Source organism: Diplodia seriata, assembly GCF_021436955.1.
Source record: "Diplodia seriata strain FDS-637 chromosome Unknown scaffold_1, whole genome shotgun sequence".
Taxonomy (NCBI): domain Eukaryota; kingdom Fungi; phylum Ascomycota; class Dothideomycetes; order Botryosphaeriales; family Botryosphaeriaceae; genus Diplodia; species Diplodia seriata.
Window position 1 is genome coordinate 2,568,264 of NW_027117308.1, and position 26,955 is coordinate 2,595,218.

At 58.0% G+C, this 26,955-nt stretch overlaps 9 protein-coding genes across 9 annotated transcripts; 5 read left to right on the forward strand and 4 right to left on the reverse strand.

The window, feature by feature from the left end:
- Positions 1–317: 317 nt before the first annotated feature.
- On the reverse strand, positions 318–2,973 carry SLS55_000749 (uncharacterized protein; the record flags this gene model as incomplete). Its single annotated transcript, XM_066772257.1, has 2 exons — positions 318–1,213; positions 1,263–2,973. 2 exons carry the CDS (start codon positions 2,971–2,973, stop codon positions 318–320), a joined length of 2,607 nt encoding a protein of 868 aa, XP_066637536.1.
- A 1,860-nt stretch (positions 2,974–4,833) lies between these two features.
- On the reverse strand, positions 4,834–5,697 carry SLS55_000750 (uncharacterized protein; the record flags this gene model as incomplete). Its single annotated transcript, XM_066772258.1, has 3 exons — positions 4,834–5,235; positions 5,327–5,581; positions 5,638–5,697. 3 exons carry the CDS (start codon positions 5,695–5,697, stop codon positions 4,834–4,836), a joined length of 717 nt encoding a protein of 238 aa, XP_066637537.1.
- A 2,153-nt stretch (positions 5,698–7,850) lies between these two features.
- SLS55_000751 (uncharacterized protein) lies at positions 7,851–9,374 on the forward strand (the record flags this gene model as incomplete). Its single annotated transcript, XM_066772259.1, has 1 exon — positions 7,851–9,374. One exon carries the CDS (start codon positions 7,851–7,853, stop codon positions 9,372–9,374), a length of 1,524 nt encoding a protein of 507 aa, XP_066637538.1.
- Positions 9,375–9,903: 529 nt separating this feature from the next.
- Positions 9,904–10,825, reverse strand: BOS1 (Protein transport protein bos1; the record flags this gene model as incomplete). The annotated part of the gene is made up of 4 exons (XM_066772260.1): positions 9,904–10,359; positions 10,436–10,617; positions 10,674–10,770; positions 10,823–10,825. 4 exons carry the CDS (start codon positions 10,823–10,825, stop codon positions 9,904–9,906), a joined length of 738 nt encoding a protein of 245 aa, XP_066637539.1.
- Positions 10,826–11,883: 1,058 nt separating this feature from the next.
- Positions 11,884–13,196, forward strand: SLS55_000753 (uncharacterized protein; the record flags this gene model as incomplete). The annotated part of the gene is made up of 2 exons (XM_066772261.1): positions 11,884–12,265; positions 12,403–13,196. 2 exons carry the CDS (start codon positions 11,884–11,886, stop codon positions 13,194–13,196), a joined length of 1,176 nt encoding a protein of 391 aa, XP_066637540.1.
- Positions 13,197–14,671: 1,475 nt separating this feature from the next.
- On the forward strand, positions 14,672–14,887 carry SLS55_000754 (uncharacterized protein; the record flags this gene model as incomplete). Its single annotated transcript, XM_066772262.1, has 1 exon — positions 14,672–14,887. The coding sequence occupies one exon, from the start codon at positions 14,672–14,674 to the stop codon at positions 14,885–14,887; it is 216 nt and encodes a 71-aa protein (XP_066637541.1).
- A 2,048-nt stretch (positions 14,888–16,935) lies between these two features.
- On the forward strand, positions 16,936–17,730 carry SLS55_000755 (uncharacterized protein; the record flags this gene model as incomplete). Its single annotated transcript, XM_066772263.1, has 1 exon — positions 16,936–17,730. One exon carries the CDS (start codon positions 16,936–16,938, stop codon positions 17,728–17,730), a length of 795 nt encoding a protein of 264 aa, XP_066637542.1.
- A 2,158-nt stretch (positions 17,731–19,888) lies between these two features.
- LDB19_1 (Endocytosis regulator) lies at positions 19,889–21,202 on the forward strand (the record flags this gene model as incomplete). Its single annotated transcript, XM_066772264.1, has 1 exon — positions 19,889–21,202. The coding sequence occupies one exon, from the start codon at positions 19,889–19,891 to the stop codon at positions 21,200–21,202; it is 1,314 nt and encodes a 437-aa protein (XP_066637543.1).
- Positions 21,203–23,721: 2,519 nt separating this feature from the next.
- SLS55_000757 (uncharacterized protein) lies at positions 23,722–26,658 on the reverse strand (the record flags this gene model as incomplete). Its single annotated transcript, XM_066772265.1, has 1 exon — positions 23,722–26,658. One exon carries the CDS (start codon positions 26,656–26,658, stop codon positions 23,722–23,724), a length of 2,937 nt encoding a protein of 978 aa, XP_066637544.1.
- Between the last annotated feature and the right edge of the window lie 297 nt (positions 26,659–26,955).

Genomic DNA, 26,955 nt, shown 5'->3' on the forward strand with positions numbered 1-26,955 from the left:
CTCCGAGGAGCCCGTGTTCAGGAGAAGTCGACTTTGCTTCGGCCTGCCATCGGACTTTGCTCGCTGCAGTGTCTATGACTTCAGCCAGTGGAGGACATGGATTAACCTCTATCCTCTAGCTTACAATGCAAATGTCAATGATGTGAAGGCTTCCATTCCAATTCCCATGTGTAGCCCGCGATTGAGCTGGCCAGACGCCAAAGTTCATAAAAGAAAAAAGAAGACTTCCACCATGCTACCATGCTACCTTCCAAGACATGCATAGTCCCTAAACGCCAAACGAGCTTCTGCCTTTGGAAATCCAATGACGAACGTGACTAGAAGAACAACAGATCCTCATCCTTCCACCCAATCTCGTTGAGCGCCGCATGCGCGCTCTTCTCCAGTGCCTCCGGCCCGCACAGCAGCACGAGACTATCCTCGCCCAGTGGTGCATACTCCTTCAACAACGGCGCCGCGATACGGCCCCTCAGCCCTGTCCAATCGTCTGGCGCTTGCGTCAAAGTGTACAGCAGCTTGCACTTCTCCTCGTTGCTCAACGCGAAGCCGTCCAGTTCCGCCTTGCAGAGTATGTCTTCGACCAACCTGTTGCCGTCCAACACCGTGCAGACCGTCGGGTCTCCCTCATCCCGCATCACCGCCCGCACTACCTGGTAGATGGGCGTGATGCCGCTGCCGCCAGCGATCATGACGAAGCGCTTGACCGACCGCTCCGTCCCGTTGACGTTACAGCGGCCACGGCCGAGGTACTCGAACTTGCCGATCGGGCCCTTGAAGTCGACAAAGTGGCCGAGGGGCAGCGAGTCCAGCGCCACCGTCATCTTGCCGCCCTTGCGCTCCTTGGTGTCGAAGTAGACTTTCACGAGTACGTCGATGGACCCGCGTTGGCTGGTCTCCGAGATGGGCGTGTACGAACGGATGATGGCTTCGCGAGTGACGGGGTCGCGCAGCCGCATCATCAGGTGTTGGCCGGTCGGCAGGCCTAGCTGCTGCCCTTCATGCTCTAGCTTGAAGGTGAAGATGCGCGTGTCCCAGGAGACGGACTTCTTGCTGTGGAGGATCGCTTTGGTCCAGGCGCGAGGGTCGAGGAAGACGTCGCGAGGTTCTGTTGTCTCAGGTTTGACTTCTTCTCCTTCGCTGAGGATGCGTTTGGCTGCTTCATCCAACGTTCCGATATGGTAGTCTGGCATCATCGCCTTCGCCGTCTCGCTGTCTGTCTCTTGTCAGACACCATCTCTCCTTTCGGGCGCGGGTAAACTCACGAATAGCCATGAATTCGTCTGTAGCATCCAACGCCGCCGCTGACACGATGCTTTGTGCACCACCCGGATGCCCTCCAAGGAAGGCAGTTCCGTCGTACACTTCATCCTTGAGCACGAACCAAGGTTCCTTCTCTGTGTCATGTTTCCGCAACTCATCAATCGTAATAATCCTCTTGACCCTGTCATTGGTCATCTTGATCTCGGCGGCCTGCTCGCCTGTTGGTGCTTCCGTCTCTTCCCCTCCAATCTTCTCGCCCCAGAATCCATTCGAGAGGTTGCCACCCGACTTCTTCACACGCTCCATCCAGCCACCAGGCATCAAAGCTGGCTGCGTCGGATGCTCGAAGCGAAGGCAGTCTTTCTCGTGGTTGATGACAATCCGGTACCACGGATTGTTCATCATCCCCAACACAGACCAATACATGTCCTTCGGCTGAAGATTCATGCTCTCGTCCATCGCCCGAACAACGATGTCGTCGGCTTGCTTCAACTCGCTTACGGGAATGTCAATGTCCCAAAAGCACCAACAGAAGCAGCTCTCGCGCCAGTCCATGTCCAGTCTCCCGCCAAAGAGATCCTGCGGAAGGGCCTCGCGGTAACGGTCCTCGCCGTAGTTGATGTTCGAAAGTTTCCAAGTTTTGCCCTTGTCGAGAGAGACCTCGACCCTAGTGACGCGCCGGCCACCACCGCCGTAGGCATACCCTCTGACATGATACTTCTCGGGGCCGCTAATGACGGACAGTTGTTCCTCGTGGGCTGGGTAAGCTACTGCAGAGTTTGTGCTCAGGTCATAGATGGCATATCGCTCGTCCTTCCACCAGCTCGGATCGTTTGCGGCGTCGTCCGGAGACACCATCGTCGGCAGGACCCTGTTGTCGTAGATGTGGTACCAGTTGTCGCTCGGCTCCGCGGTGACGATGAGCTTCTTCAGCCACTTGACGCTCCTGCCTCCAATCTGACCGGGTATGACGCAACGTAGAGGTTTTCCATGGTCTGGCGTGAGCATCTCGCCGTTCATCTTGTGGGCGAGCATCATCCCCCGGTTGGGATCCATGGCCCAGTTGAGCTTCACCGAGGTGCCATAATAACCGTTAGGTAGCTTATCAGCCCCCTCCATACAGACGTACTTCGCCCTCCGCATCGGCCGCGCTCTTTTCAAAACGTCTCCCATCACCACCCCCGTCCACAGCGCCGTCGATACACCTGCTGCACCCCACGAGAAACCCTTCGTCTTACGCACCACGTTCTGCTCCTTGCGTCTGTTGCCGGCACAGACAAGCGTGATTGGATAGGTGACGTTGTCGTATTCGGAGAGCAGTTCTTTCAGCGTGATCCTCAGAGGATTCTCCACCATGCCTTCCACAGTAAACTCCCAGTCCGGAATCTCCTCATCGCTGACCTCGGGCACCGCCCCGTGATTTCTGACGTAAAAAAGTTCGGGACTTGTCAAGAAACCTTCGTTGTACAAGTCGGAAAGCGGAGCCTCGACGTTGAAGGGATGCACGCCGGTTAGTCGTATTAATCTGGGATCGCGCGGCACATGTGCGTCCGGCGTCTTCTTGTCCGCTTCAAGGACTTGAACAACTGTTCTCGGCGGCGGTAGGGCGAATTCGACGGGGCTTTGTGATGATGTCTCGTCACAGATTGTCTCTGGGGGAGACGGCGGCATAATTCCGCCGACGAATTTTTTCTGCAGAGGTTGGACGGCCATCATGCACGCTTCCGCCGATGGGGGATATCACAAAATCGAGACGGACAAGCAAAAGCAGAGCAAAAGGTTTCGAGAGGTGGTGGAACACGGGACGAGTAGAGAAGATGGATTTTGTCATCAGGAAGACGAATTGCCGGAGAAGATGCGACAGGCAATGAGCATAGTGCCACCGTCGAGGCCCCTGCACCGGCGGCGAGTGGCATGAGAATCAGGTAGATGGGTTTCGTCACAGGTTTGACACGACGGCGAGGGCAGTGTAGTTCCGGGGAGAAACCAGATCTTGGGCGGAGATGATGCAGGTGGAGATCAGGGCGCCGGGGCAGCGCTGGGCCCGCGGAAGTGGCTGAAGAAAGGCAGAGTGAGATCAGTCAAGGGCGCTAATGGTGTGCGAGCCTCTTATCTCGGCGACAGGGCGCTCAGCGACTAATCGCCGGATCCCTTATCACCTCTGTCAGCCCTGCGAATCGGAGACCAACCAGCTCTTCTGCCTCTCGTTGTTTGCGCGAAAGACATCAGCGGCATCTTGTACCTGTCGTCTATTTTTTCATCACCATCTCGCAGTCGACCGGCTACATGTGGTCTGCCCTCGGCGATGGCGTCCGTTCACCATGCCGGCATTCAACCGTCTAGCTTCGCAGACGTCGCGGTCGAAAGGAAAGCCGTTCACGGAGCCGCTGGTTCTGCGGAACAAACGCTGGAGAACGGGACGGTGACGGCGAAGATGCTGTGCGGGTGATCCGGCCCTGCGGAGCGCAGTGGAAAGCCGACTGGAGTTCGCTGACCGTAGCTTGCGATTGAGCAACATGGGGCTTCCATGTGGGCGGCAGAGAGCGTGTTGGTGTTCTGTAGAGGCGGCGTTGAGTGGTGGCGGAGCGAAGGGCTAGCCGAGAAACGCTGTGCTGCTGACAGCTCGACGCAGCCACTGCCGCCGTCTTCCATGCCGCATTTCGATTCAGTCTGGAAAGCGTTGATCTGCAATCATGCGGTGCATCCAGCACATGCATCCATCTCACGGCAGCAATGCCATCTGAGCGTCGTCGCCCTTTCCCCCCGCTCGCCTCACCGACAGTCCGGGCGCATCACGAGAGGGCGACGCGTCTCCCCCATCCCGACCCTTCAACCAACGCTTGCACACCGCAAAGAACAAGAGCTTCTCGAAGACCCCGAAAATAGAAACCGAACATTGCCAATATTTGCGTCGACGTTTGACTCTCGACTTAGCGTCGCGGCGGCCAGCCCGAAGCGGCAAATTCCAGTATTGCCAAGCTCAGATCTGTCCTGCATGTCCCAAGCCGTCTTCAACACCATCGACGTCCGTCGGCCCCGACCAGTGCTGAGCGGGCCGATGCGGGCGTCATCGCGGTCTGGCTTGGTTGTGGTTGTGGCTGTAGCGCCGGCTCACGGCGGATTCGCCGGCCTCGGGTCGATGCGAGCATTCAATAGTGCCGTCTCAAGCGAGTCTATTGCTTTCCTCTTTTGTCAAATCTCATCACTGCCTATAAACATGTTCAGTATGGCTGCCGTCACTCGCTCTATTGCATGTTCGGTAGCACTCCACAACGATCGTATTGCCTGTTGTTCTATGGCATTCAGAGGACTTCCATCGCTGACTTTGCCGCAGATACTCCTCAAGTCTCACGTCTGCTGTCTTTGTATAGATACCTCTGGAACGAAAAGAAAAGAAAACCCGCTAGTCCCATTTTCATCCGCCGATGACCGGTGCAACGCCTCTGGAAGAGATTCCCTTCTCAAGCGAAGCTGGTTATACCGTTTCGCCCTTTTTCATAGCCCGCCTTGAAGATTCGAGAAAGCAAACTTGCATCGCATGCAAGTGAGAGGAGAAGCGGACGGGCAACACCCTCACTCAGCAACGTCCTCGAAGGGGTTGGCCTCGGCCTGAGCCCTGGCAACCTCCATCTTCTGGAACTGCTTCTGCAGGATCGTGGTCGAGAACTTCTCCGAGCTGCCGAGCTCCTGCATCCTCTGGGCGATCTGCTCCCACTTCTCCTGCTCCTGCTTCTGCTCGACGTACGTCTTGGCCGTGAGAAGGTTCTGCTGGTCGGTCTCGGTCATCGTCGTGATGTTGGCACGGAGGCGAGCGTAGCGGTTGGGCAGCGTTGACTTGGCCGGCGCGACGCCCGTGATCATCTTCCAAGCTTCGCCAATCTCCTTCCACGACTTGCCCTCGTCCTTCATGTTGAGCAGAAGGCGGTCTTCAGAGGACAGCTGGTCGACCGATGTTGCGATCATGCGAGCGGTGCTCTGGGAAACAGTCATTCGTCAGAGTTTGTTCCTCATGCGCAGAAAATGAAGTGAGGTGAGGTGAAGTGGTTAAGTTTGGACTAAAACTCACCGGAGCCTTGACAGGAGCCCTGCGCTGGCGGGCGGGCGTGGCGGTCTTGGGAGACGCCCTTCCCTTTGTCTTCTTCACAGGGGATCCGTCCTCTGTGGACTCGGCAGCAGAGCGCTTGGCCGCGTGAGGTGTCTTGGGGGTCTCAGTGACCGGCGTGTCGGCAGGACCTTCTTCAGTCTCAGGAGTTGTCTGATGGCCTTCATCTTCAGCTTTGACCTCGGCGCTGGGAGAGGCTTCGGCCTTGATATGACCGGCCTGCCAATTTCAGTGGCAAAAGAAGCGAAGCGGAGGGCCCGGACGATGCGACTTACCTGAGCGTCGACAGCCATGTCGCTGGGAACGTCGGTCAGGGGTGTGGAGTGGGTGGACATTCTGGTGGTGGTCGATCTTGGATTGGGTTCGAGAAGATCTACTGCCAGCGGAAAGAAAGCTTTGCGGGGGCTGTACAAGGAAGAAGAAAGAGTTGGGGAGTGGGCGAGCAAGATCTTTAGGCACACCGGAGATTCAGGGTCCAGCTTCGTTCACGTGCCGGAGATGCTTCACGCGGTCGCGCAGTGGGTGTTTCCCGGAAACAGCAGGCGCGTGGAAGCAAGGCCCAGTCTCTTCCCGCTTCTCCACCACAAGCCGAAAGCTGGCACGTGGATGGATTCATCTCAATCACTAGACCTTTGATCAAGTCATTGAGCAATCACAGGGTACTTTCCCACCTCCACGGGGTACTCCACATTTTCCGTCAAGCCACGGGACGGTCGCAGGGTTTCGCCAACACACAGATCAGAAGAACAATGAATAGAACAGGGAATAGCTTGACAATTGATTGCAGCGAAAACATGGCCAGCTCTCCCACGTGGCCCGTTCGGAGAAGTCGCGTGTTGAGCTGATGAAGTGAGGAAGTGAAGGAAGGGATCACTTGGTAGGCGAAGTGACATGACGTAAGTTGCCTTGCCGACAGACGCGGTCTGCATTCGCTGTTGATAAACTCTTTTTATACGGGTAGTTGAATCCAACATCTGGACGAAAATAGGCGCGCAAACCCGTCCGGATATTGGATTCAACTGCCCACGCGTGAGGAGTGTGGTGTCCTGAGTGGAGCTTAGCACGCTCGGATTTTCCGTAACCTGCTGTGCCATTGCGTCTTCTTGAGAAAGTGACACCGTTGCTACGGTAAATAATATTCGTGTATTTATGTTTGGTTCGAGGTATCAACAACGACTCTGTTTGTCCAACAACCCATGCGCCTGGATCCACATAATTTCAAAGATCGGCTACTTAAGCACTACTACTTCACCTTACCCGCAAGCTTTTTTCCTCACTGAGTAATAATATCGTACGCCCTTTATTTAACCCACACTACTTGTTAGCTACGCAACAGATATCATCTACACGCTCTGCACTGCGACTTTCGCACTTGCCGCCTCTACCAATCTGGTACTACGGATTTTAAACCCGCTATGCTGAATTATCAGGCAAGCCCATTGAAGTAGAATAAAAGCAAATACACGGAGTGTTTTCCTCAGGATCCCAAATGCTCGGATGGAATAAGTGTTCGCTGTGGAGCGATGCCGGAAGTCATGTAGCCGGAGACCGGGAAGCTGCGTCCCAGCAAGCGGAGTGGAATTCTCTCACAAACAGTTTCGCCTTCATTCTTCATAGGATTGGCTAGAACCTTCCCGCATCTGCTGCACATCTCCGCAACGATAAACATAGACTCGCAGCAAGCCCGCCATCGCTGCCTCGCTCTACCCCGCACTCACACTGCTGCCTTAGCCTTGTGTTACCATCGATCAGACTTCCAACGGCCTATCCATCGTATCTTTCATGGCCCCATAAATGCTGATATTTCCGAAACCCAACAGGACCGAGTCTTCTGAGTTAAACAACGTCAGATGTCCTCAGGAGTCGTTTCTACGTTGCCTTGTGATTTTGCTTATTCCCAACCGCCTAAACTTCAGCCTTCCTGCGGGTTAGCGACGGTCTGACTGCCAAGAAGTCAGCAGCCCCGAGGCTCGCTGACCGGTGACCTCAAAGCGGACGGCCTTGCCAGCCATAGCGCCAGCGAGCACCCGGTGCTTGCGCGAGCCCGCAGTTGATGGCGCAGCAGGTAGGATTCCTTCAAAGGAATAACATTTCGGCCTTGCTCTTTTTCCCGTCTGCCCTGCCTCATCCGCGCGCAACAGCGATACAGAGCCTCGTCTTTTGACCGCACTTTTCTGCAACATCGTTTTCGCTGTAACAATGGCCGTCGTTTGAAAGGACACCGGTTTTCATCTTCCTCCGACTTCACGTCTCGTCCGGAGAGCCCGTTACACCAAGACGCCTGGTTGCGTTTCCGCCGTGCCACAGAGAAGCACAAGCAGCGTCAGGCACAGACTCGCGATTCGAGCCTGATTCTTCGTTTCCGTGAGGAAGGCCGAAGCCAGCGAAGCCAGCGAAGATACTCGATAGAATCTGAGCGCACCCGACTTCTCATTCAGAGCGCCTCCCATTGCTTCGCCCCCAAACAGAAAAGACGGGAAAAGCCGCAATGGACCGCCACGAGCTCACCCTCCACCACTCCCACCGCGACGTGACCATCCTCTGCGGCACGCGCCGCGCCGCCATCTCCGCCCGCCTCGTGCGCGCCTACCTGCCCGCGGCGCTGCTCGCCTCATCCTCCTCCTCCTCGCCGACGCCGCTCCTCAACCGCCGCAACCAGCTCGACCTGGACGACCACATCGCCGGCTGCGCGCCCGTCCGCGCCGGCATGCTGCGGCCGGCCAAGATGCAGCGCATCTGCCAGGAATTCGTCGACATCCTCGCCGACGCCAGCGACGGAAGTGGCATCAGCAACGGTACCACCGCCGCCGCGGACGCCGTCTCGGCCGCTCTCATGGACGCCCTTGCTCGCGCCCAGCTCGAGGACCGCAGGACGGCCGGTAGAGTTGACACCGGTGGGCACGGCGGCGGCGGCGGTGGCGGCGGCGTACGCCATCCGCGCACCCTGTCCACCTTCATCGCCCTCGCCGACCTCTCGCGCACGTTCGGTTCGCGGCGTCTGGGCGCCGTCCTGTCCGCGTTCTTCGCGCGGCATGGCGAGCGCATCGTCGGCACCTGCGCCGACCCCTTCTCAGACGACGACGACGGCGACGGGGAAGGGGCGGACTTGGGCCTGGAGGGGTACGATCGGTACGATCGGTACGGCGGAGGTGGCGGAGGTGGCCGCGGGGATGACGGACTGGAACATCCCCACGCCGTGCTGCTGTGGGCGTGGAGCTTGGCCGTCGCCCGCATGGCCTCCGGTGATGCCGACCGCCGCGCCTGCTTGCGCGACCTGCTGCGCGCCCGGCCGGACGTACTGTTGAGCGGACGCTATGACGGCTTCACTGCTGCGGCGCTGCCGGATGGCGATGCGGAGGAGCTATGGACGGCGGTGGAGAGAGCCATGGAGAGAGAAGGGGGAAGAAGAGGTGGCGGCGGTGGCTTGTGGCCGCCGTTGGGCTGGCAGCAGCAGCAGCAGCAACGTCGGGGGTTCGAGGGCTTCTTCGAGGGTCGCGGGAGGAAGAGGGAGATGGAGAGGGACTTGCAAGAACGCAGAAGGGCGGCAGCTGGCGGCGGAGGCGTCTACATGCACGAACACCGCGAGCGTCGCGTCGTCAGGTCTTCGGGTCTTGACGGTGGCGACCGAAGGCCGCCGCCGCTGGGCCTGGAGACGTACGACCACTGTGCGCACCGCCACATCGATCCGCTGGATGACCGTATCAATGCTTGGAAGCATCGGCCGCGTGGCTACGGCGTCGGCGTCGGCGTCGTCGGCGGAGCCGCCGGGCGGCTGAGAGGCACGCTGGATTCGATCAGGACCGACCAGCGGGAGCTGCGTCTGGATGTACACGATGTGAAAGACGAGCTGGACGAGCTTGTGGAGAAGGTCAACAAGCTGGGACGTCGAGACGGAACGAGGTGGCGGAAAGGCCGGGCGGACAGGGATCTGGCTGACTGCTGTTGCGAGCGCGGCTTGCCGGAAGAGCATGAATCTGAGTGGGTTTCGGAATGGTGGGATGATTCCTATTGAGCTCTCATATGCTTCCGTTTGCGCAGGGGATACGTCAAAAATTTCAGCGTTTTTGGTCCAACAGTCTGTCCCGAGGCCATACTCTTTTCATTTCGCTGTACGATGTGAGGGCTTTGATTAGTTTTGATAGATCCCATCCGAGATTCTCTGGAATCAGAGGCGGTGGAACTTATTGGAGATCACTTGAGGATCCTGCAACCGTTTAGCCAAGTCTATGCTTGAATTGATATCGACTCAGTCAATTAGCTGTTGATACAGAGGATGAGCGAGAAATCCTAACAGCTTCGAAGCACAAAAAGACCAAACCTTGAGCTTGTTTTCCCTAAACGCCTTACGCCATAGGGATATAAGACTCCCTGATGAGACAGCCGGTCCAATGGTCCTTCCCCACCACCCGAAGCAGACCCCCCAAAAAACGCCGCGCTAATCGCATGTATCCAACAGCGGGTTGGGCTTGCTCCACCGCCTATTCATCCAAAACCCATCTCTCCCGACTCTTTTGCGAAAGACTCACCCCCGCGGTGCTCGATCATTTCAAAAACTTCAGGACCAGATAGCAAAACACGAAAAACACGACGACGCCGGCCCAGAAGATCCATTTGTCCTGCTTGGCGCGGCGCTCGACCATGCGGATGGTGTCGCCGCTGATGCCCAGCGTGTTGGCGACGCTGTACAGCTTGCGCTGGGTGCCCTTGAGCATCTCGCGCTGGTCGCCCAGGTCGCCGAGCACGGCACGCCCGCGCTCCAGGAACTCATCCAGCTGCGCATTCGTCTGCGACATAAACGACTGCTCGCGGAACGCGTGCGCCTCGCGCGTATATTCTGATGGTGCTGCGCCGAGTGCCGAGGGTCCACCATTACCGGTGCCAGGGCGTGGTGCCCAAGGGGAGTTTGCGGAGGTCGAGGCGGATGCGTAGGGGTTCTCGGGGGTGGCGGTGTGGTGTGGACGGCGGCCGAGGAGCTCTGCGCGGCTTTGTACTTGTTGCTAATAGAAGAATAGAATGCGTCAGTTGTGCCCCGGGTGCGTGAATGGGAGAGAATGGAAGGGAGCTGGAGTTTACCCGTTCATCATTCTCATTCTTTAGCCGGTTGAATTGGTCGCGATAGTCGGTCAACTCGCCGCGGAAATTCTTGATTCGTTCGTATGCTTTTTCTTGCTTCGTGGCGACCATTTCTTGCTTGGCCAGGCGGTTGTAATCGTCAATGGTGCGGCTGAAGGAAGTAAGGGAGGCGTTGATTTGCCCTGCACGCGAGAGTTAGCTTGTGGTAGAGGCGGGATACGGTCTATCGCGGACTCACCTAGCAGGGCGGGTGAAAGGGTATTGCTCTCGGCGAAGGCATCAAGGTCCTTGCGTATGGAGGTGGACTGCCGCAGGGCGGAGTTGAAGAGGGAGTTCTACGGGCGTTGTGAGAAACGGGACAGCCAATGTGGGGACAGAGCTCCGGACCATGCTTGCGCGGTAGCACCGAGGTGGCTGCGAATGCTTCTGGCGAGAGTGTGACAAGAGCCGGGTGATCGGGATTATGGCTACGTGTATGCAGAGTCGCGGAGTTGAGGCGCAACGACGTGTGCTCTGCCGGCTGTCACCGCCTTGGCTGATCGGCGCACGGCGCTCGGTCCACCAGGCCGCCGCCTTTTCCCGCCGACCGTCTCACTCTCAACTCTGGCTATGCCTTAACTCCGCACCTACGATCCCAGACAAGTCCGACATCATCGCTCAATGCTCAGTGCTCGTAACTCCGAATGTGAACATATCAGCTGCCTCAGGACCTCGAACCACCTATCCAGCCTGCGACATGGATCCTATCTGTCACGCACCGCAGCGGTTAATGCCGTGCCTTGGCGTCTTTGTTCCACGAAACAAGTGTAGTACTTCCAGCACCGGGGCGATCAATTTCGTCGAGGTATCTGCATCCGATCCACTTTGCATACTGCCGCAAGGCGCCGGCCGGGATATTCTCTGACCGAGAAATCAAAATGGCGTCATGCTTTTTCCGCTGCTACGCGATACAGACCTTCCTTATCTGGCAATGAACTTCGACACAGATGATGCTTGGCTGGCGACAATCTCCAGGCTTTTGCCATCCAACCCCGGTCTGAAAATCGAGCCTCCATACCGTTCCTGAGAAGAGTGCCAAGCCATGAGCTCATTAATTTAACACACTGTGAGGGGTAGACTCTGAAGCCCAACTTCTTGCGGAAGCTGTCAAGATAAAGCCTGCCCGCTGCCGGGAGATATCGCTCCGATCTCGTACAATACGAGAGGAGGTATAAAGGATATTCTTCACGCATTCGTGTCCGGAGTATACCACCATGTTGTTCACTTGCGCCGCTTCATCCACGCTCCTTGCATCGGCTTTAGCCCAAACCCTACCTCTTCCTCGGGACCAATCGGTTTCCACTGCCGCAAATGTGTCAGACTACGCTTCTTGCGCTGCCGCATCCTGGCCAGTATCCACGCTGGGCACAGCGATAGTCCCGCAGGCTCCGGATGATGAGCTGCGGGCTATGCTGGAAGAAGTTGACCCTGCAAACATTGAAGCCACAATCTTGAAGCTGGTTTCCTTCGGCACGCGGCACACCCTGTCGACCCAAAATTCCACCGATCGTGGAATTGGCGCTGCACGAGATTGGATTGCTTCTGAGATGCGGAAGTATGCTGCGACATCGGAGGGAAGGATGACAGTGGAAGTCCCCGGCTACATCCAGCCCGTGGCGAACCGCATACCCTTTCCAGTGCGAATCAGCAATGTCGTGGCACGCATTGAGGGTTCGTCCGATCCCTCTCGAGTGTATGTTATTTCTGGACACTACGACTCAAGAGTGACTGACGTTTTGAACTACGAATCGGATGCTCCCGGAGCAAACGATGATGCGTCTGGGGTAGCAGGTGAGTTGCGAAGCATGATCCATTTACACTTTAACCCCAGTGTTCAGGGCTTACAAAAGCTTTAGTGGTGATGGAACTCGCTCGTGTCCTGGCTACCCGCCAGCCGAGGGCCACAATACTGCTCAGTGCCGTTGCAGGAGAGGAGCAAGGCCTTTACGGCTCCACATATCTTGCCCAGTCGTTGAAAAACGCCAGTGTCAACGTGGAAGGAATGCTGAACAACGACATTGTCGGTAGCTCTACTGGAGATCAAGGCCAGAAAGATCCATTTACCATTCGCCTGTTCGCTCAAGGGCCGCCGCCGTCGGAGAGCGAGTCCGTGGCGTCCACTCGACTCAGCATTGGCGGGGAGAACGACTCTCCTGCTCGAGAGCTTGGCCGGTTCGTGTCCGAGGTCTCATCAAACGATGCCACCGGGATGAAAGTCGCCATGGTGTATCGCCTAGACCGCTACCTCCGTGGCGGAGACCAGACACCGTTCCTGCAGCAAGGCTACCCAGCAGTGCGCTTCACCGAGCCCAACGAGAACTTCGACCACCAACATCAGGATATCCGTATTGAGAATGGCACACAGTTTGGCGACCTGCCGGAGTTTGTTGACTACGACTTTACCGCACGTGTGGGCAAAGTAAACCTTGCCGCGTTGTGGTCTTTGTCGCAGGCACCCAGCATGCCCCGAAATGTAACTGTCGATACGTCGACGCTGGGCAATGGGAGCGGGTTCTCGTGGAAGCAGGTCGATGATCCGGAACTGGCAGGCTACGAGGTGGTTTACAGGCCAACGGCTGCTCCTCTATGGACCCATGCGTATGGTGTTGGGAATGTTGACGTAGCGACACTGGATTTGAGTAAGGACAATGTGATATTCGGGATCAGATCGGTTGGGAAGAACGGATACAAGAGCCCGGCTGTGTTCCCGTTTCCTGCTTGATGAGTAGGCCATCTCGTTTGGCTTTCGGCAGAGTGCATGCCGAGTCGGGTTGTCAGTGGTGCAACAGATTCATCAGCAAACATGGGGACTTGGAGGGGATGTCATGACTTCAAAGCCATCGCACTTTGTCAAAGTACACGTCCAGATTCTTGCTTCAATTCCGAATGCCTTCGAGCGGCCTCACAGAACAAGAATGACAGGTTGCGGGTGCGGAGATCTCCAAACATGCTTTGAAATGACGGCAATGATGCCAATGAAAGCTCATCTTGCACAGACGTCCGTGGATCAAGGCATGTAGAGATGTTGCCAGGGTTTGTGTCATTTGTAAGTATGTTGACGAAGATGATGCCGGGGTCGGAGTCAGAGGCTCGCGCCCTTCAGAAAATCAAAGCTTCGCGCCCTTCAGAAATCAAAGCTTCGCATGTGGCTTGAAGCCGACTCCACAGCCTTTCACACCGCCTACCCCAGTGATTAATGGCGCATATCCACAGGGCGTCATTACTTGTCATCCGTAGGGTGCCAGGCCTCATTTTCCCCCTGTGGCTTGCCTGCTTACGATACCTTGATGCTAAGCCTTGCTGCAAGGCCAAGGTATTCGCGACTTGAGAGTGTGCTGTAGCGATGCCGAAGTCGCACACGATGGCGCAAAGGGTAGGATCTAGAGCGTAGCAGAAGTGCTGACGGGACGGCCCAACGGCTTCCCAACTTGGACACCGTCACGGTTGGGTTGCGGGGATGCGGGGAATGTAATGGCTCGTCCTGTCGGCAATTTCTGCGGTGTCTGTGGGCCGCGACTTTTGGGTGAGTCAGCCCACCAAAAAGTCGCGGCCCACGCGCCCCTCCAACCACGACGACACTTCCCGGTCACCAGAACCAGCCCGCCGCTGCTGCCTAAGATGGCGCGTCTCATTGCAGCACCTCGCAAGCCACCACGCCTTTCCATTCAGCCTGCGGTGACTCAACCCGCGTGCACATGCGCGCACCTACCGCCAGTTTACTCTCTCCAGCCATACTTGCGAGGCATGGTGGATGCCCTGTTCCTTACTTCGCTTGGCTGCATCCGGCGCCATACCTACCATGGCACCGAAGGATCCAACTCCGCCTCGCAGATAGCTTTCGAACACCGATGCCGTGCTCAGCATCGCCGCAATGGCCGATCCGACGCCGGGCCCTAGCAAACACGCCCTAACCCCGACGTGCGTGTGATGCTTTCCATGCTGACAATGCAATGTCCGAACCACCTATTCCTGCCTCAGGTATGACTGTTTGCAGCCTGCCAGTGTTTGACATATAAGACCAGTTTGTCTGCCTGATCTCTACGTCAGTCAACCAGAACCAGATACATCAAACAGCAAACTCTGCCTTCTCCGCTCATCTACATCTCCAACGCCGCGCTTAACCCTTACACTTCGGCACCCACAACCACCACAACAAAATCCGAGCCTTCCAACAAAATCCTACATCAACCAGCCAACATGTCCAAGCCCAGAGATTCCACCTCTTCGTCGGATACCGCCTCCGTCATGAGCAACTCCACCACCAAGTCGACCACCAGTTTGCTCAAGAAGGCCTTCCATCGGGGCTCCCCCGCCAAGCCGAAGACCGATGAGCAGCTTGCTGCAGAACAGCGGGACCGCGAGCAAAAGGCCAACTACCTCACTGCGGCTGCCACCTACATGTCGCTTCGCTAGCCACGCGAAAGAACCCTCAGCCTACCGAACGGTAGACAAGATTGCCTTGATTCTCGATTCGACTAGCCTTCAGCGAGGCTCAAGCGTACAACGAGTTCGTAATGTCGGAATAGTTTCGCTTCGTCGCAAGGACAGAGTAGCGGTGAGTGTTGCCCGCTACCAGAGTCCTTGAGTGTGTTTTCAACAACGGATACTGCCTGGTTATCGGTATCGGCGTTGGGGCCCAGGGCTGGCGTTTGGAAGAGTGCATCTTGTATTTAGTGTCTTACATCATCCACAAAGTCATCATCTGCCGCTTCAAAGCCTGCCTTCATTTGACCTGTCTGCTCTTTCTATCCTACGTGCTCAGTTCTGACCAATGAAGTTTCCAGCACATACTACTTACTCCGCACCGGCATTTGCGCTACTTTCATCGCCCCCCACCATGGAGTGCTTGGACACAGTCAGACTAAAACTTAAACACGTCTGCCAAGAGTGATTTTGCTGCTTCGCGCATGCAATTGTGACTCTCTTGACAGTACATTCAGAATGAAACGCAAGCTCGCAAGGGTCCAGCATGTTCAGTCCGAATAGGGTATGTGAGACAGCCTTCATAGGTGCAAGCAGCGCAGTGCTGACGTGGTCAGGTGTTTAATCAAAGACGTTCGACCCTAAAGACCTTCAACTACCTTTATTTGTCGACCCGATCAGACCTTACGCCTCCGCAATACTGTGTTTCGACGTCTCGCATTTCTCGACCCATACATACAAATACCAGGGATGCAACAGACATTGATCAAGATGCGCTCATATCATGGCTGTGTCTGCTGCAGGAGACACCTCATCAAGCTCCCGATACGCGTCACGCTGCTGACCGCCGTCACCTGCTGCAGCCCACAGGCTTTGTCTGCTGCTGACGTTTGACAAGCCCTGCGCCAATCCGCATGAGATTTTCTTCCGCCATTTGATGGGGCTGGCCACTCCTTTATTCTACAGCATGCGCTTGACCCTCATTTTGGGTTGCTGCACAAGTGTAGTATGCTGGGATGCGTTCTTTAAGATGGTTACTGGAGGTCCATGTCTGATGCCCACCGTGAGTGCTTAGCATCACGATCCTGCTGGGCAGTGGTCCGCAGGGACCATTGACCAACAGAAAACCTTTGCAACGTGTAGCTGCACCAGGTTTTTCGGGGGAGCCTGGTTGAGATCCAACAGTTCTGCATCATCTACAATCAACGATGCACTGTACCGTCATTGGGGACACCTGGTTGGCTTTTCCTGTTCCCATGATCGAGTGCACGGCCATACGTTGAGAAGCCGTGGCCATGTGCCTGCATATGCCATCGGACAACAGATGCTGTGGCCCAAACGGCATAAGAGAACTTCTAAAGCGACCCTCCACCATCCTTCTTCAACTACGATCAGAAACTCCGACGAGCGGATTGCCGGTGTCTTCAACCCCTCTGGAAGACAGTCCAACCTCTCTTCACTGGCCACACCCGCGCCACCGTGATACGAATCTGATCTCAGACCCGCAGTCAGCTTATCCAGTGGCCGGAGGGAAATTTATCATAATTCCAACGATCGCCCCATCCGCAGACCGGCATCAACAAAGCATAATCATGGCGACCCACTTCAGTGTACCCAGTACCTTGTGAGTTATGTCTTCTGCCCTTTTCTCCTTTGCTCCAATACGTATTGGTATCTTTCTAATTCGTTGCCGCAGCCCTCGAGGCTCCGTCACCAGTGACCAGACTGACGATTACGCCAATCAAGACAACCTCAGCACGTATGTCCACGCTTCATCTACTGAGATCAGGGACCAAGTGCCTCCACCACCCTCCCATTCTCGGAAGACTCGTGTCCACCCCCCAGGTCGCTCTATCAGGAACGACTACATGAGAGCGACTGGCAACACTTTGGAGCTCCCACGGCAGCGCAGGAAAACCAATAAACGTCCTTCCGACACTCAGGTCAGCCAGAAGAACAGGCGACAGAGCTACAATCCATTTGGACTCCAAGATGCTCTACACCGACCACTTTCGCCCGCATCCTCCCATAGCAGTCACATGGACAGCGAGATGCCTGATACCGATGACGCCTCCGGCATCCCGCGAACGGTCGATGTCTTCTCGGCCGCCGGCCCATATCTCCAGCCCAGTCGCAACAACAACAACGACGACGATGATAACGACGGCGAACCCCTCTTCGTGACCCCATCCCCAACAATGCGTCCGCAGCCCGGCCACAACGACATCCACCGGCCCCACCAGCTCGGCTTCTCCCCTCGGCCGTCGTCGCCGTCCAACGCCCCCAACGCCGCCGGCGCCAGCGACCCGTACGCTCACCCGGACGACAACCCGTCGCACCGCGCCCGCCTGCGCGCCATGGCAGCCAACCCGGGCGCGCACCCGTACGTGCGCAAGCACGCGCCGGAAAACGACCCGGAGAACCGCGAGATCAAGGCGCTGCGCACGCGCGAGCGGCTGCACTGGGACGAGATCGCGGACCGGCTGAACGCGCGGCGCGTCGCGGCGGGCAAGACGCCGTCCTTCACGGTCGCCGCCGTGTACGGCCGCTTCGCGCGCGTGGCGCCGCGCATCGCCGAGCTGGACGGCGAGAGCGGGTTCGACTACAAGGATTTCTTGAACTTCCGGCACGAGAGGCAGGTCGAGGCGGCGGGGAAGAGGAGAAGGCAGGAGCCGCCGATGCCGGTGTTGGGGGAGGGCGAGGAGGCGTTGCTGGCGGAGTGCTACGAGGAGGTGGAGCGCGAGCGGTGGGAGAATGTTGCGAGGAAGTTCAAAGTCAAGGCTGGGCTGCGGTTGACGCCGGCGCAGGTCGCGAGGAGGTGGAAGAACCTGTGAGGCTATTGTCGGGCCTGCTGCTGCTGCGCAGCATTCTATCATCGGCGGGCCGACCTCTGGATCGTGGTCTTCATCGGTCCGGTTTGCTGTCACCCTTTTCCTTACTGACGGATTCTGATGAATGCCTCATCATTGATGCGGAATGATCCTCTTCGAAAGCATGTCGCCAGATTGCGTCAACTGACAATACCACCTGTTGAGATTATCCGATGCAACACACACCAGCGCCTGCGGACGGGGCTTGAGGATACCAGCAACAGATTGCGAACTTCATGGTGTTACAAGGTTTCCTTTTTGTGTCGGTTTAGAGTACATGGAAGAAGTTTGGATGAAGCTTCTGGAGGCGTCTGTATTCTTGGCAATTTTTTCTTGCTAACAGGTCCTCTTCATGATGTTCCTGCTACTTATACCACCTTTTATTATTTCTGTTGTTTGTTTATAATTTTTTTCCTTTGGTCCTCGAACTGGTGCGTCGGGAGCGGCGGGTCAATACATGATTATTGAACGCGTTCGGTCAGCATACACAGACGCATTCCCAGGGAGGAGAGCGATGACAACAGCACACATGACTTAGCTTAATTATGGATGTTCAGCGTTGATTGGATCACGTATTCTGAAACCAAACGCAGGCAAGTGCTAGTTTCACCGCAAAGGAGCCGACGTACATCGAGATGATACTGGAATGACGGGTTTTTTATGGAAAGACTGCGCCTTCCCGCGATGCCGCGCCACGTCATTGACCAATCCGAGCAGAGCTAGTCGCCGTCCCGATGCCCACGCGCGCCCGGTCTGCCGGTTTGGCGGAGATGTTGGTAAGCAGGCTGCTGATGTTGCGGCGTGTAGGGCGCGAAAGGGGGTGAGGTGTTCCAAAGATGGGAAAGTCCACCAAATTGGCGCGCCCGGAAGACAGCGGAATTGGAGCGGGGAGCGGCGGCGCTGCAGTGCTCGAGATGGGCGAAATTCGGACGTGTGAGAGTTGGCTGTATGTTGCTTTAAACTCTCAGATGATTCCTTGCCAAGCCGAGCGGGCTCGGTTGCGCCAAGAGTGAGTGGCAGGCGGTGGGGTCCGTGAGCCGTCTGGAACAGGATCTACGTAATCCTGATGCAAATGGATCTCACCTCAACCCAGATCCTGGACGACGCCGACGACGCCGACTACCGCTCCACCGCGCGGAGCTCCCACCCTCGTTCCGGTGAGCACGTATGTGGAGTCATTGCTGGAGGGGATGACGAGCTCGCGGGAGAGGACACGGGGAAGCCATGCTGAACACGCGTTCGCCTCCATCAGCATGACTGTCGGCGCTGGTCATCGGTATTTACGGAACCAATGCGTTACCTAACCACCGCTGTCGGTGCCGGGCTCGGGCGCTCCCGTGCCAGTAGTTAGCGCCACGCGCGAGTATGGGGAGAGGATGGAATCATGGTAGTCTGCGCACGGATTCCCGACTGACTACGCTGCAGATCGCCGAAAGACGTGCGACTGTCCATCAGCTGGGAGGGGAAAGGGGGATGCAGCACGGTGCGATTCTAGAATCGCGTATATCGACGATGTGCGTGATGAGGTGCGAGCACCGGTGACTGGCGACAGGAGGTTTTATTACGTACTGTGGCTTGAGCGCCTTGGGCTGTGGACGAGAAAGGAAGTCGAGTCCCTCGACGTGTTTCTGTTACGCATAACATCCCGCACGCGCGGGATTGCATCGCAAGCAGCCTGCAGAGACGACGGTCCTTCGCCAGCGGCAGCAGACTTTTCGCCCGCAAGTGGCCCCGAGCAAAACTGTGCTCCCACCATCGCAGTCTTTCAGCGGAAAAGCGCCGGGGTGGACCCTTGCGTAAGCGAGAGCAGAGAGGCGGGCTAACCGCTTCCCGCTATTTGCGCTGCCTGCGTCTTGGCTTCCGATCCGGGGCTAGTTTGCTCACCTACAAATTCTTCCTATACATAACTTCAACGCCTCGCACTGCGCTGTCCACCCTATACACCGCGCCCTGCTCCGCCCAGCCACGACATTGCCGACCCATCCCTCTTGCGAGCTGGCCTCCACCGGCAAGTGCTCAGGCGACTCCGAAGCACCGTGCACATCCCCAGTCTAGACCGGCCCAAAGCCCGCAATCCGATTTAAAAGGGCTCGCCGACATCTTCAACGAGGCCCATACCAACATGCATCTCCGAATCCCCAAGTCCCCTCTGACCGTTATCGGCGACCCGTGCCAGGCCGACAGCGTGCCCCTGGCCGGCCACATCGAAGTCGCCGCCAAGCCCGCCCAGCACGCCGACATCACTTCCATCCAACTCGTCTTGCTGCGCACCACCAAGATCAAGAAGGCCGCTACCAAGCCGCAAGATGCCCTGCTGCCCTCTAGACGACGCTCCTTCGGCAACCGCAGCCCCACCCGGGACAAGCGGACCTGCGTTGAGGAGCTGATGCAATGGACTGTCGCCTACTCGCCCTCTCCCTTGACCTCCCCGGACTCGTCGTCCAACAAGCAGCGTCGCAACCTCCTTCCCTTCAACGTCCGCATCCCGGGCCACCTCCCCGCCTCGACTTCGACCACTGTCGCCAGCACCTCGTACACGCTTGCCGCGACGGCCGTCTCGCGTGCATCCGGCAAGCCGCTGTTCAAGACCGAGACCCCCGTGCAGCTGCGCCGCGCTCTGCACCTTCCCCAAGGCCCCGCCGAGGTGTCTCTGCGCCGCCGCTTCCCGGACAGCCAGATGAGCACGCGGCTGGCGCTGCCCGGCGTGCTGCGGCCCGCCGACGACTTCACCGCCCGCTTGACGCTCTGCGGCAGCATCTCACGCCGCGGCCGCACGACGACGCGCCTCGCGGTGCGCCGGCTGGACTGGCGCATCGAGGAGCGCGCCGCCGTCGTGCCCGTCGCCGAAGCCGGCCGGCTGCCGCTCTTCTCCGAGATCGAGACGGGCGCGACCAACAGCGCCGACCAGGCGCAACAGAAGAAGGAAACTCAGCAGCACGTCCGCAAGCTGGCTTCAGGCGGCTGGACAGGCAACCTCGACAAGCTGCCGACGCCGGCGCCGGGCTCGGGCGACGTCGACACGTCCTTCAACGTGGCGCTGCCCGCGTCGGCACGCGCGTCGTGCGGCGTCGAGCCCGACACGCTGGGCACCGCGGCGACGGACGACGCGTCGGCGCTGTCCGTCTCGCACGTGCTGGTGCTCGAGCTGATCACGGCCGAGCTCAAGTACAGCGTCGACACGGGCGAGCTCGTCAACATGTACCCCTTCCCCCAGCGCAAGTTCGGCGCCGTCTACGACATCACCGTTTCGAACTGGGATTACACCAACGATGGCGGCAACGCCGCCGCCGCCGCGCTGGAGGGACAGCAGTTCGCCGCCGTTGTCCCTTCGGCCGTGCTGCCCCCGACTTCGACTGCTTTTTCCGCACCGATACCCCCTTATTGCGAGATTTTTGGCGAGATGCCGCCTTCGTACGACTCTGTTGCCGTAATGTAATCATACCCAGCATCTATCTAGAAGTTTTTTGAGGGAGCATTTGTTTCGGGTTGATATTTTCTTTGTATCAGGCGAAAGAGAGAGATGCATTTCAAGACTGCAGAAGCAGCAAAAAAGTTAGGAGTTTTTGTGGCGTTTTCTTTGCAAGACCAAGGTAGCAGAAAGGGGTGCGCCCCTACCATATGGCGATATCGGAACTTCCGGGACTTTCGGGATGGCGCAAGATTCTGTCTATTGATTTGAGAGAGAAAAAATTTGTGATCTACGACGGGATTAGGGTGGCGTTATACACCAGACCGGTGTTGGTGACTTGGCGTCCTGTATGGGTGTAGTCTTGACCGTTTGCCGTCGGCCGCGGCGTGCTTAGAAGCACACACAGACACTTCATGTGTATGACAGAATAATAGGCATAATATCGATAGGGAAGCAGCACAGTCGGACCGTTTGCAAGGCCGTTCTCCATCTTTTGACGTGGTCTGTTCTCTCCTGACTTGTCAGAGCCGCCTCGTGTACCTTGGCGTCCGCTGCAACCATCACTGACTCAACGTTTCATGTGTCTCGTGAGTGCAACATGGCCTGATGATGAGTGGTCCAGTGATCACGAGGGCAGCAAGCAGCACGGGCGTGAGGATGAGCGCCGGGACGTTTTGGCTTCTTCTCCGCGGCCGGCCGGCGTTCATGAGGTGCCGTTCTTTTTCCCCGCGTGCTGCGAATTTGGACAACGAGTGCGGGTGTGCTCTCGCTTCACCGCCACCCCACCACTTGCCATACTTGCCCAGAGCGGTTAGCGCCGTCTGGCACTTTCTAGACCTTTCGCGGCTCTCGGGTTGTTCCCGCCCGGCTTGCTGGCACCGTGTACGTGCACCTACTATCCTGAAATGCTATGCAGGGAAGGAGAGGAAAACCATTACCTTCAAGACGGTACAACTGATCATCCCGCCGTCGCTGCTACCGCGGTCGCCGCACGGCCAGAAGACCACATACCGCACAAGCCAGACCCTGAAGATCGGCAAAGCTACCCTCTCCCCACATATTCCTGTCTTGAAAGACGCTCCGCCGGTCTTCCCGCATCCCCGCTCCCTCAGCACGTCATCCCGGTAGTCGTTCACATCAAACGTGCAAATACAGGCGGAAGATATTGGTCAGTAGATAGCTCGCATGCCATCATAGAGATGCTTCGATACCTTCTGTATCCGCTTGTGAGTTGGTTGCCAAGCGAGCGTACTTTTCCAGTCAAGAAGTATATGCCTGTGGATCCGGGGTTCCGATTCTGCCTCCTGGGCGAGAAACCTCTGGCTGAAGTGAGGGGCAATGGTGTTGGTTGGCTGTTCGGCCAAGTTTCACTTGGAGTCTCTCTGGCCTCCGGTTCGTGTCATTTTTTCGTGGTGATAATGTCATTTCACCTGGAGTCTCTCTGGCCTCCGCTTCGTGTCACCTTTTCGTGGTGATAATTTCACGTGCTGGTGAGGGTGAAAGCACCCCGGGTGACTACCCACCGTTTGCTCCTTCCCAGAACGTCGCTTCTGCCTGTTACCCGTGGCAACGGGTTGGACCCTGAGCAGCTGCCCACGGCCCGCCCGCCCTCGTCCGGGGCCTATATAAACCCCTCCCCTCCCTCCACTTTCTCTTTTTTTTTTTTTTTTCCTCAGCTCTTCTAGCGGCGCCTCGCAAGAGGTTTCGATTAGGGTTACGGGCGAAGAGTCTAGGGCGCCGAACTGACTAGTTCGTGTCGTCTGGTGGGGCATTGACGCGTCCGGGGGTGACGACTACCTTAAAAAAAAAATGGTCGGGGTGGGCGGGTCAACAGCACTTAGTGCTGGGGGCAAAAGAAAAAAAAATTTGCTATTTTTTTAATTCAAGCTTTTTTCTCTCTTCTCTTGATTCAATCTGTGCAAGTGAGCTCTTCTCCGCCGTGCTTCGTGCCCAATATTTTAACCTAACCTGCTTCCTTGTTTCTATCCGTCCTTGCTTGCTCACCTGTGTAGTGGGAGTGACAGCGGCGGCGAGCTGGTGCCGGGTGGTGATGTCATCACGACACCGTAATTGGTGTCATCGCCGCCGTTTTTGTCGTTGTGCCAGTGGCAGTGGCGGAGTCTGGCGGATAGGCCCCTTCGTGCGACAGCAAGCGGGCGCTGGCTTCTTCCTGTAGTCGAACCTGCTTGAAACGTTTTGGCCAACAGGCAATATCTCGTCGCTCACATAGCCAATCTCACTCATCACCACCTTCAATTTGTGCAGCCACATCCTGAGCCCCAGCACTACTTCACTCCCAGAATCCTCAACATCCAGCTACTAACCAAGCTCTCGCACGGACATCTCAGGACCGCTGTAGATAGACGTTTCTGAACAAGTGGTCTCTCATTCTACTCAGGCCATGTATGTAAATATCCCCTTTCCCAAACTCGCAAAGCAAGCTCCAACAGATCCATGAACTTTTGTCTTTCCCCTTCTACACCCCACCATTCAAAGCCAACGCAAGACCCCCATGCTGCTGACCGTTGGAAGACTACAGACAGATCCTACGCGCCCTTTAACCCCTCCAACGCCTCCCTCAACCTCTCCCACCCCTCGGTCCCCTCCCACGTCTCCTTCCCGCGGCCACAAATGCCCTTGATCGCGCTCCTCGCCTTGAACTTCCAGTCCTTCGCGACGACCTGGCCGCTGCCCGCCGCCAAGCCCTCGGTGCGCTCCATCGGGCCCAGACTCTCGTACGCCGCGGCCAGCTCGACCGTCGCGTCGACGACCTCGTTCCAGCCCGCCTCGGTGCCCGTCGACTCCCAGCCGGGCCTGCTCGCCGTCGCCGCGCGCCACGCTTTCTCGTGCGCGTCCAGCGCCGCCGCCGGCCTGCCGCGCCACAGCGCCAGCCGCGCGACCGTCGCCCACAGCTGGCGCGAGCCCGTGATGAGCGGCACCACCGCCTCGTCGACCATGCGGACCAGCATGCGCGTCGGGCCCGGCTTCGCCGCGTCGTAGCCGCCGTCTTCGAGCGCGATGACGTCGCGGACGAGCGCGTCGAGGATGGCCGCGTCGATGCACTTCTCGCCGTCCGTCTGGCCGCGCAGGTCGATGATGCGGCGCTGGGCGGTGATGACGTCGGCGAGCGACGGCGGATTGAGCGACGCCGCGACGGTGAGGAGGTTGTCCCACATGCGGAAGTTGTCGAATTGGAGGTGTGCGGCGCGCTTGAGCGCCTTGAGGGCGTCGCGGCGGTGCTGCTGCGGGTCGCGCCGGCTGCGCTTGGTGACGTCGATGTGGTTGGGGTCGTCTTCTTCCTCGTCGTCGAGTTTGGGAGCGGCGGCCTTGGCGTCCTCGTCGTCCTCCTCGCCCGTCTTCGGCTCGAGGTGGAGTAGGGCGGCTGCCAGGTTGCTCCACGCCTCCGCATCGGTGTCGTCGAGCTGGACGACGCGCGTGAAGGCCTGGACGGCGCGTTCGAACTCGGTCAGCTCGAGGAGCGCGCAGCCGAGGGCGAACCAGCTCTTCTCGTTGAGCTGGTTCACGCGGAGAGACTTGTTGTAGGCGTTTGCAGACTTGACATATTCCTTCTCGGCGAAGTAGTGGCGGCCAAGAGATCGCTGAGCGCGGGCGTACCGGTTGCCCGAAACCTCCCAAGCCTTCTCGTACATGTCGAGGTCCTTGGTGATGTCGCCCAGGATGCAGTACAGTCTGGGCGCGTCGCCGGGCAGCGGGTCCCTCGGTGCGCCTTCCCACTTCTCGTCCTCGCCCGCCGCGTCATCGTCACCGTCTGTTGCGTGGAAGAGCTCCCTCCGTACTGTCAGTCTAGCTTTGTCATCTCTTTCGGTAGCAGCCCAGCAGAGTGCAACTTCAGCCCACATGCCCAGTCGTTCGTAGATCTCCAATGCAGAACGGAGACCTCCCATCTTGACCCACGCTTGCGCCAGCTCGGATTCCAGCTCCCACCTCGTCGGCGTGCACAGCTGGAAGACGTAACGCAAACGCTCAGAGACCGGCGCAGAGTCCTCCTCTTGCGGCCGCGGCAGGAACGTGGCCGCAGAACCGTCACCTGAAGCAGTAGCGGTGGCCCCATCTCCGGAAGTGTCCGCAATAACCTGGTCTACCACTGCTTGAAGCTGGAGCAGGCCGCGCTCGGCGGTTCTCGCTCGGTAGCCCTCGGTCCTGCTGCGAACCAGAAGGGCCTGTGTGTAGACCTGCCAGTTAGAACTACCGCCCTCAAGCGCGCGCGTGGCATAGGGAACCGTTTCCTCTCTCGTCAGGCCGTTCTGTGGCGACGTGTTCGTGATTGACGAGGCCAAAGAAAGCAGAATAATGGAGTCGAGCGGGTCCAGCTTGGGCTGATTTCCGGGATCCAGCGCGGCCAAGCTCGGCGGTAATGAGTTCTCGTCCTGAATATCGGTTGACGACTTGGGCTTCTCCGTGAAGGATATTGACTCCAAAAGCGTATCATCATTGAGATCCAGTGTCTTGGGCTTGGACTCCGCATCATCCCCCTCTGCCTCTTTCACGACCACCTTCCCCTTTCCCTTGCCGGTCTCATCACCAGTCTCCGTGCTCTTACTCCTCGCCAGCACGACGAGCTGACTGGTTTCCTTCTCCTGGAACTTGGTCCGCTTTCCCAATAAACCCGTCAACGCGAACTCAAACTCTCTCTCCTTCGCCGCCCTGTCCAGATCCTCCCGCGCCTTCTTATCAAACCCATGCAAGGTATGTATGGACGCCCTCTCCAACAGAAATGGCACCCTAGCATCCCTCACCACCTCATCCTCCTCCTCACCCTCCTTCAACAACTCCCTCTCCAACGCCTCCAGCTCCCCATAAATCGCCACCTGCAAACTCGGCGCCACCTCCCCACCCAGCAACCGCTGCCTCAACACCAACACCCTCAGCCTCGCCCACCTCAGCACCGTCACCATAAACCTCTCCCCCTCCTCCTGCAGCAGCGCCGCCTCCACCTCCCCAAACGCCTCCCCAACCACCGCGTCCGCCAAACACAACAACTCCACATTCGGCGTGCGCGCATACGCCGCCGCGCCGTCCGCGCCCAGGCCTTGCACGAGCCGCCTTCTCGCCTCGCGCAGCGCCCTCTCGTCGGCCGCCACTTCCTCGGGCAGCACGGCGCGCGCCGACGCGAACGGCAGCGGCGGGCCGGTGACGTTGGTCTGCACGAAGGCGGCGAGGGCCGCCACGGCGACGGCGACGAGCTCGACGGCGGTCTCGCGCTTCTGCTTCTTCTCCGGGGAAGTCGAAAGGAGGGCCAGCAGGCGGCGGTGGATCCAGTTGGTCCAGAGCGGGTAGTCGGACGGCGGGGCGGGCGCGTCCGCGATGTCGTGGCGGCCGAGCAGGGCGCGGGCGGTGTCGCCTTGCGACAGGAGCGCCTCGAAGTCGCCCGCTTCGAGGGCGGCGAGCTGCTCGCTGATCGGCGGGGAGGAGCCTTCCGGCAGCGCGGCGCGCCGGAAGAGAGCGAGGAAGACGTCCGTCATGGTCTTTTTTTCTCTCTCCGGAATTTTTTCTCCCTTGTTGTTCCCTTTGTTCTCTTTCTTTTTTCCCTGCTGGGATATTCTGCAGAGTCTCGCGCTCGTTTCGTACTTTCCCCTCCTCGTAATGCGCGCTAAAGGGAAAAAATCTGAGAGGTTCGGCGTGTTACTTTCGAGTTCCAAGTCATCAGTGGGTGTTGGATTGAAAATTTCAACCGAGGAAAAGCCGGTAGGGCAGCATTTTGTCTCAGCTGCCCCGCCCCCACTTCGCGCCGCTCGCTCGCTGCTGGTCATGAAGCTCCG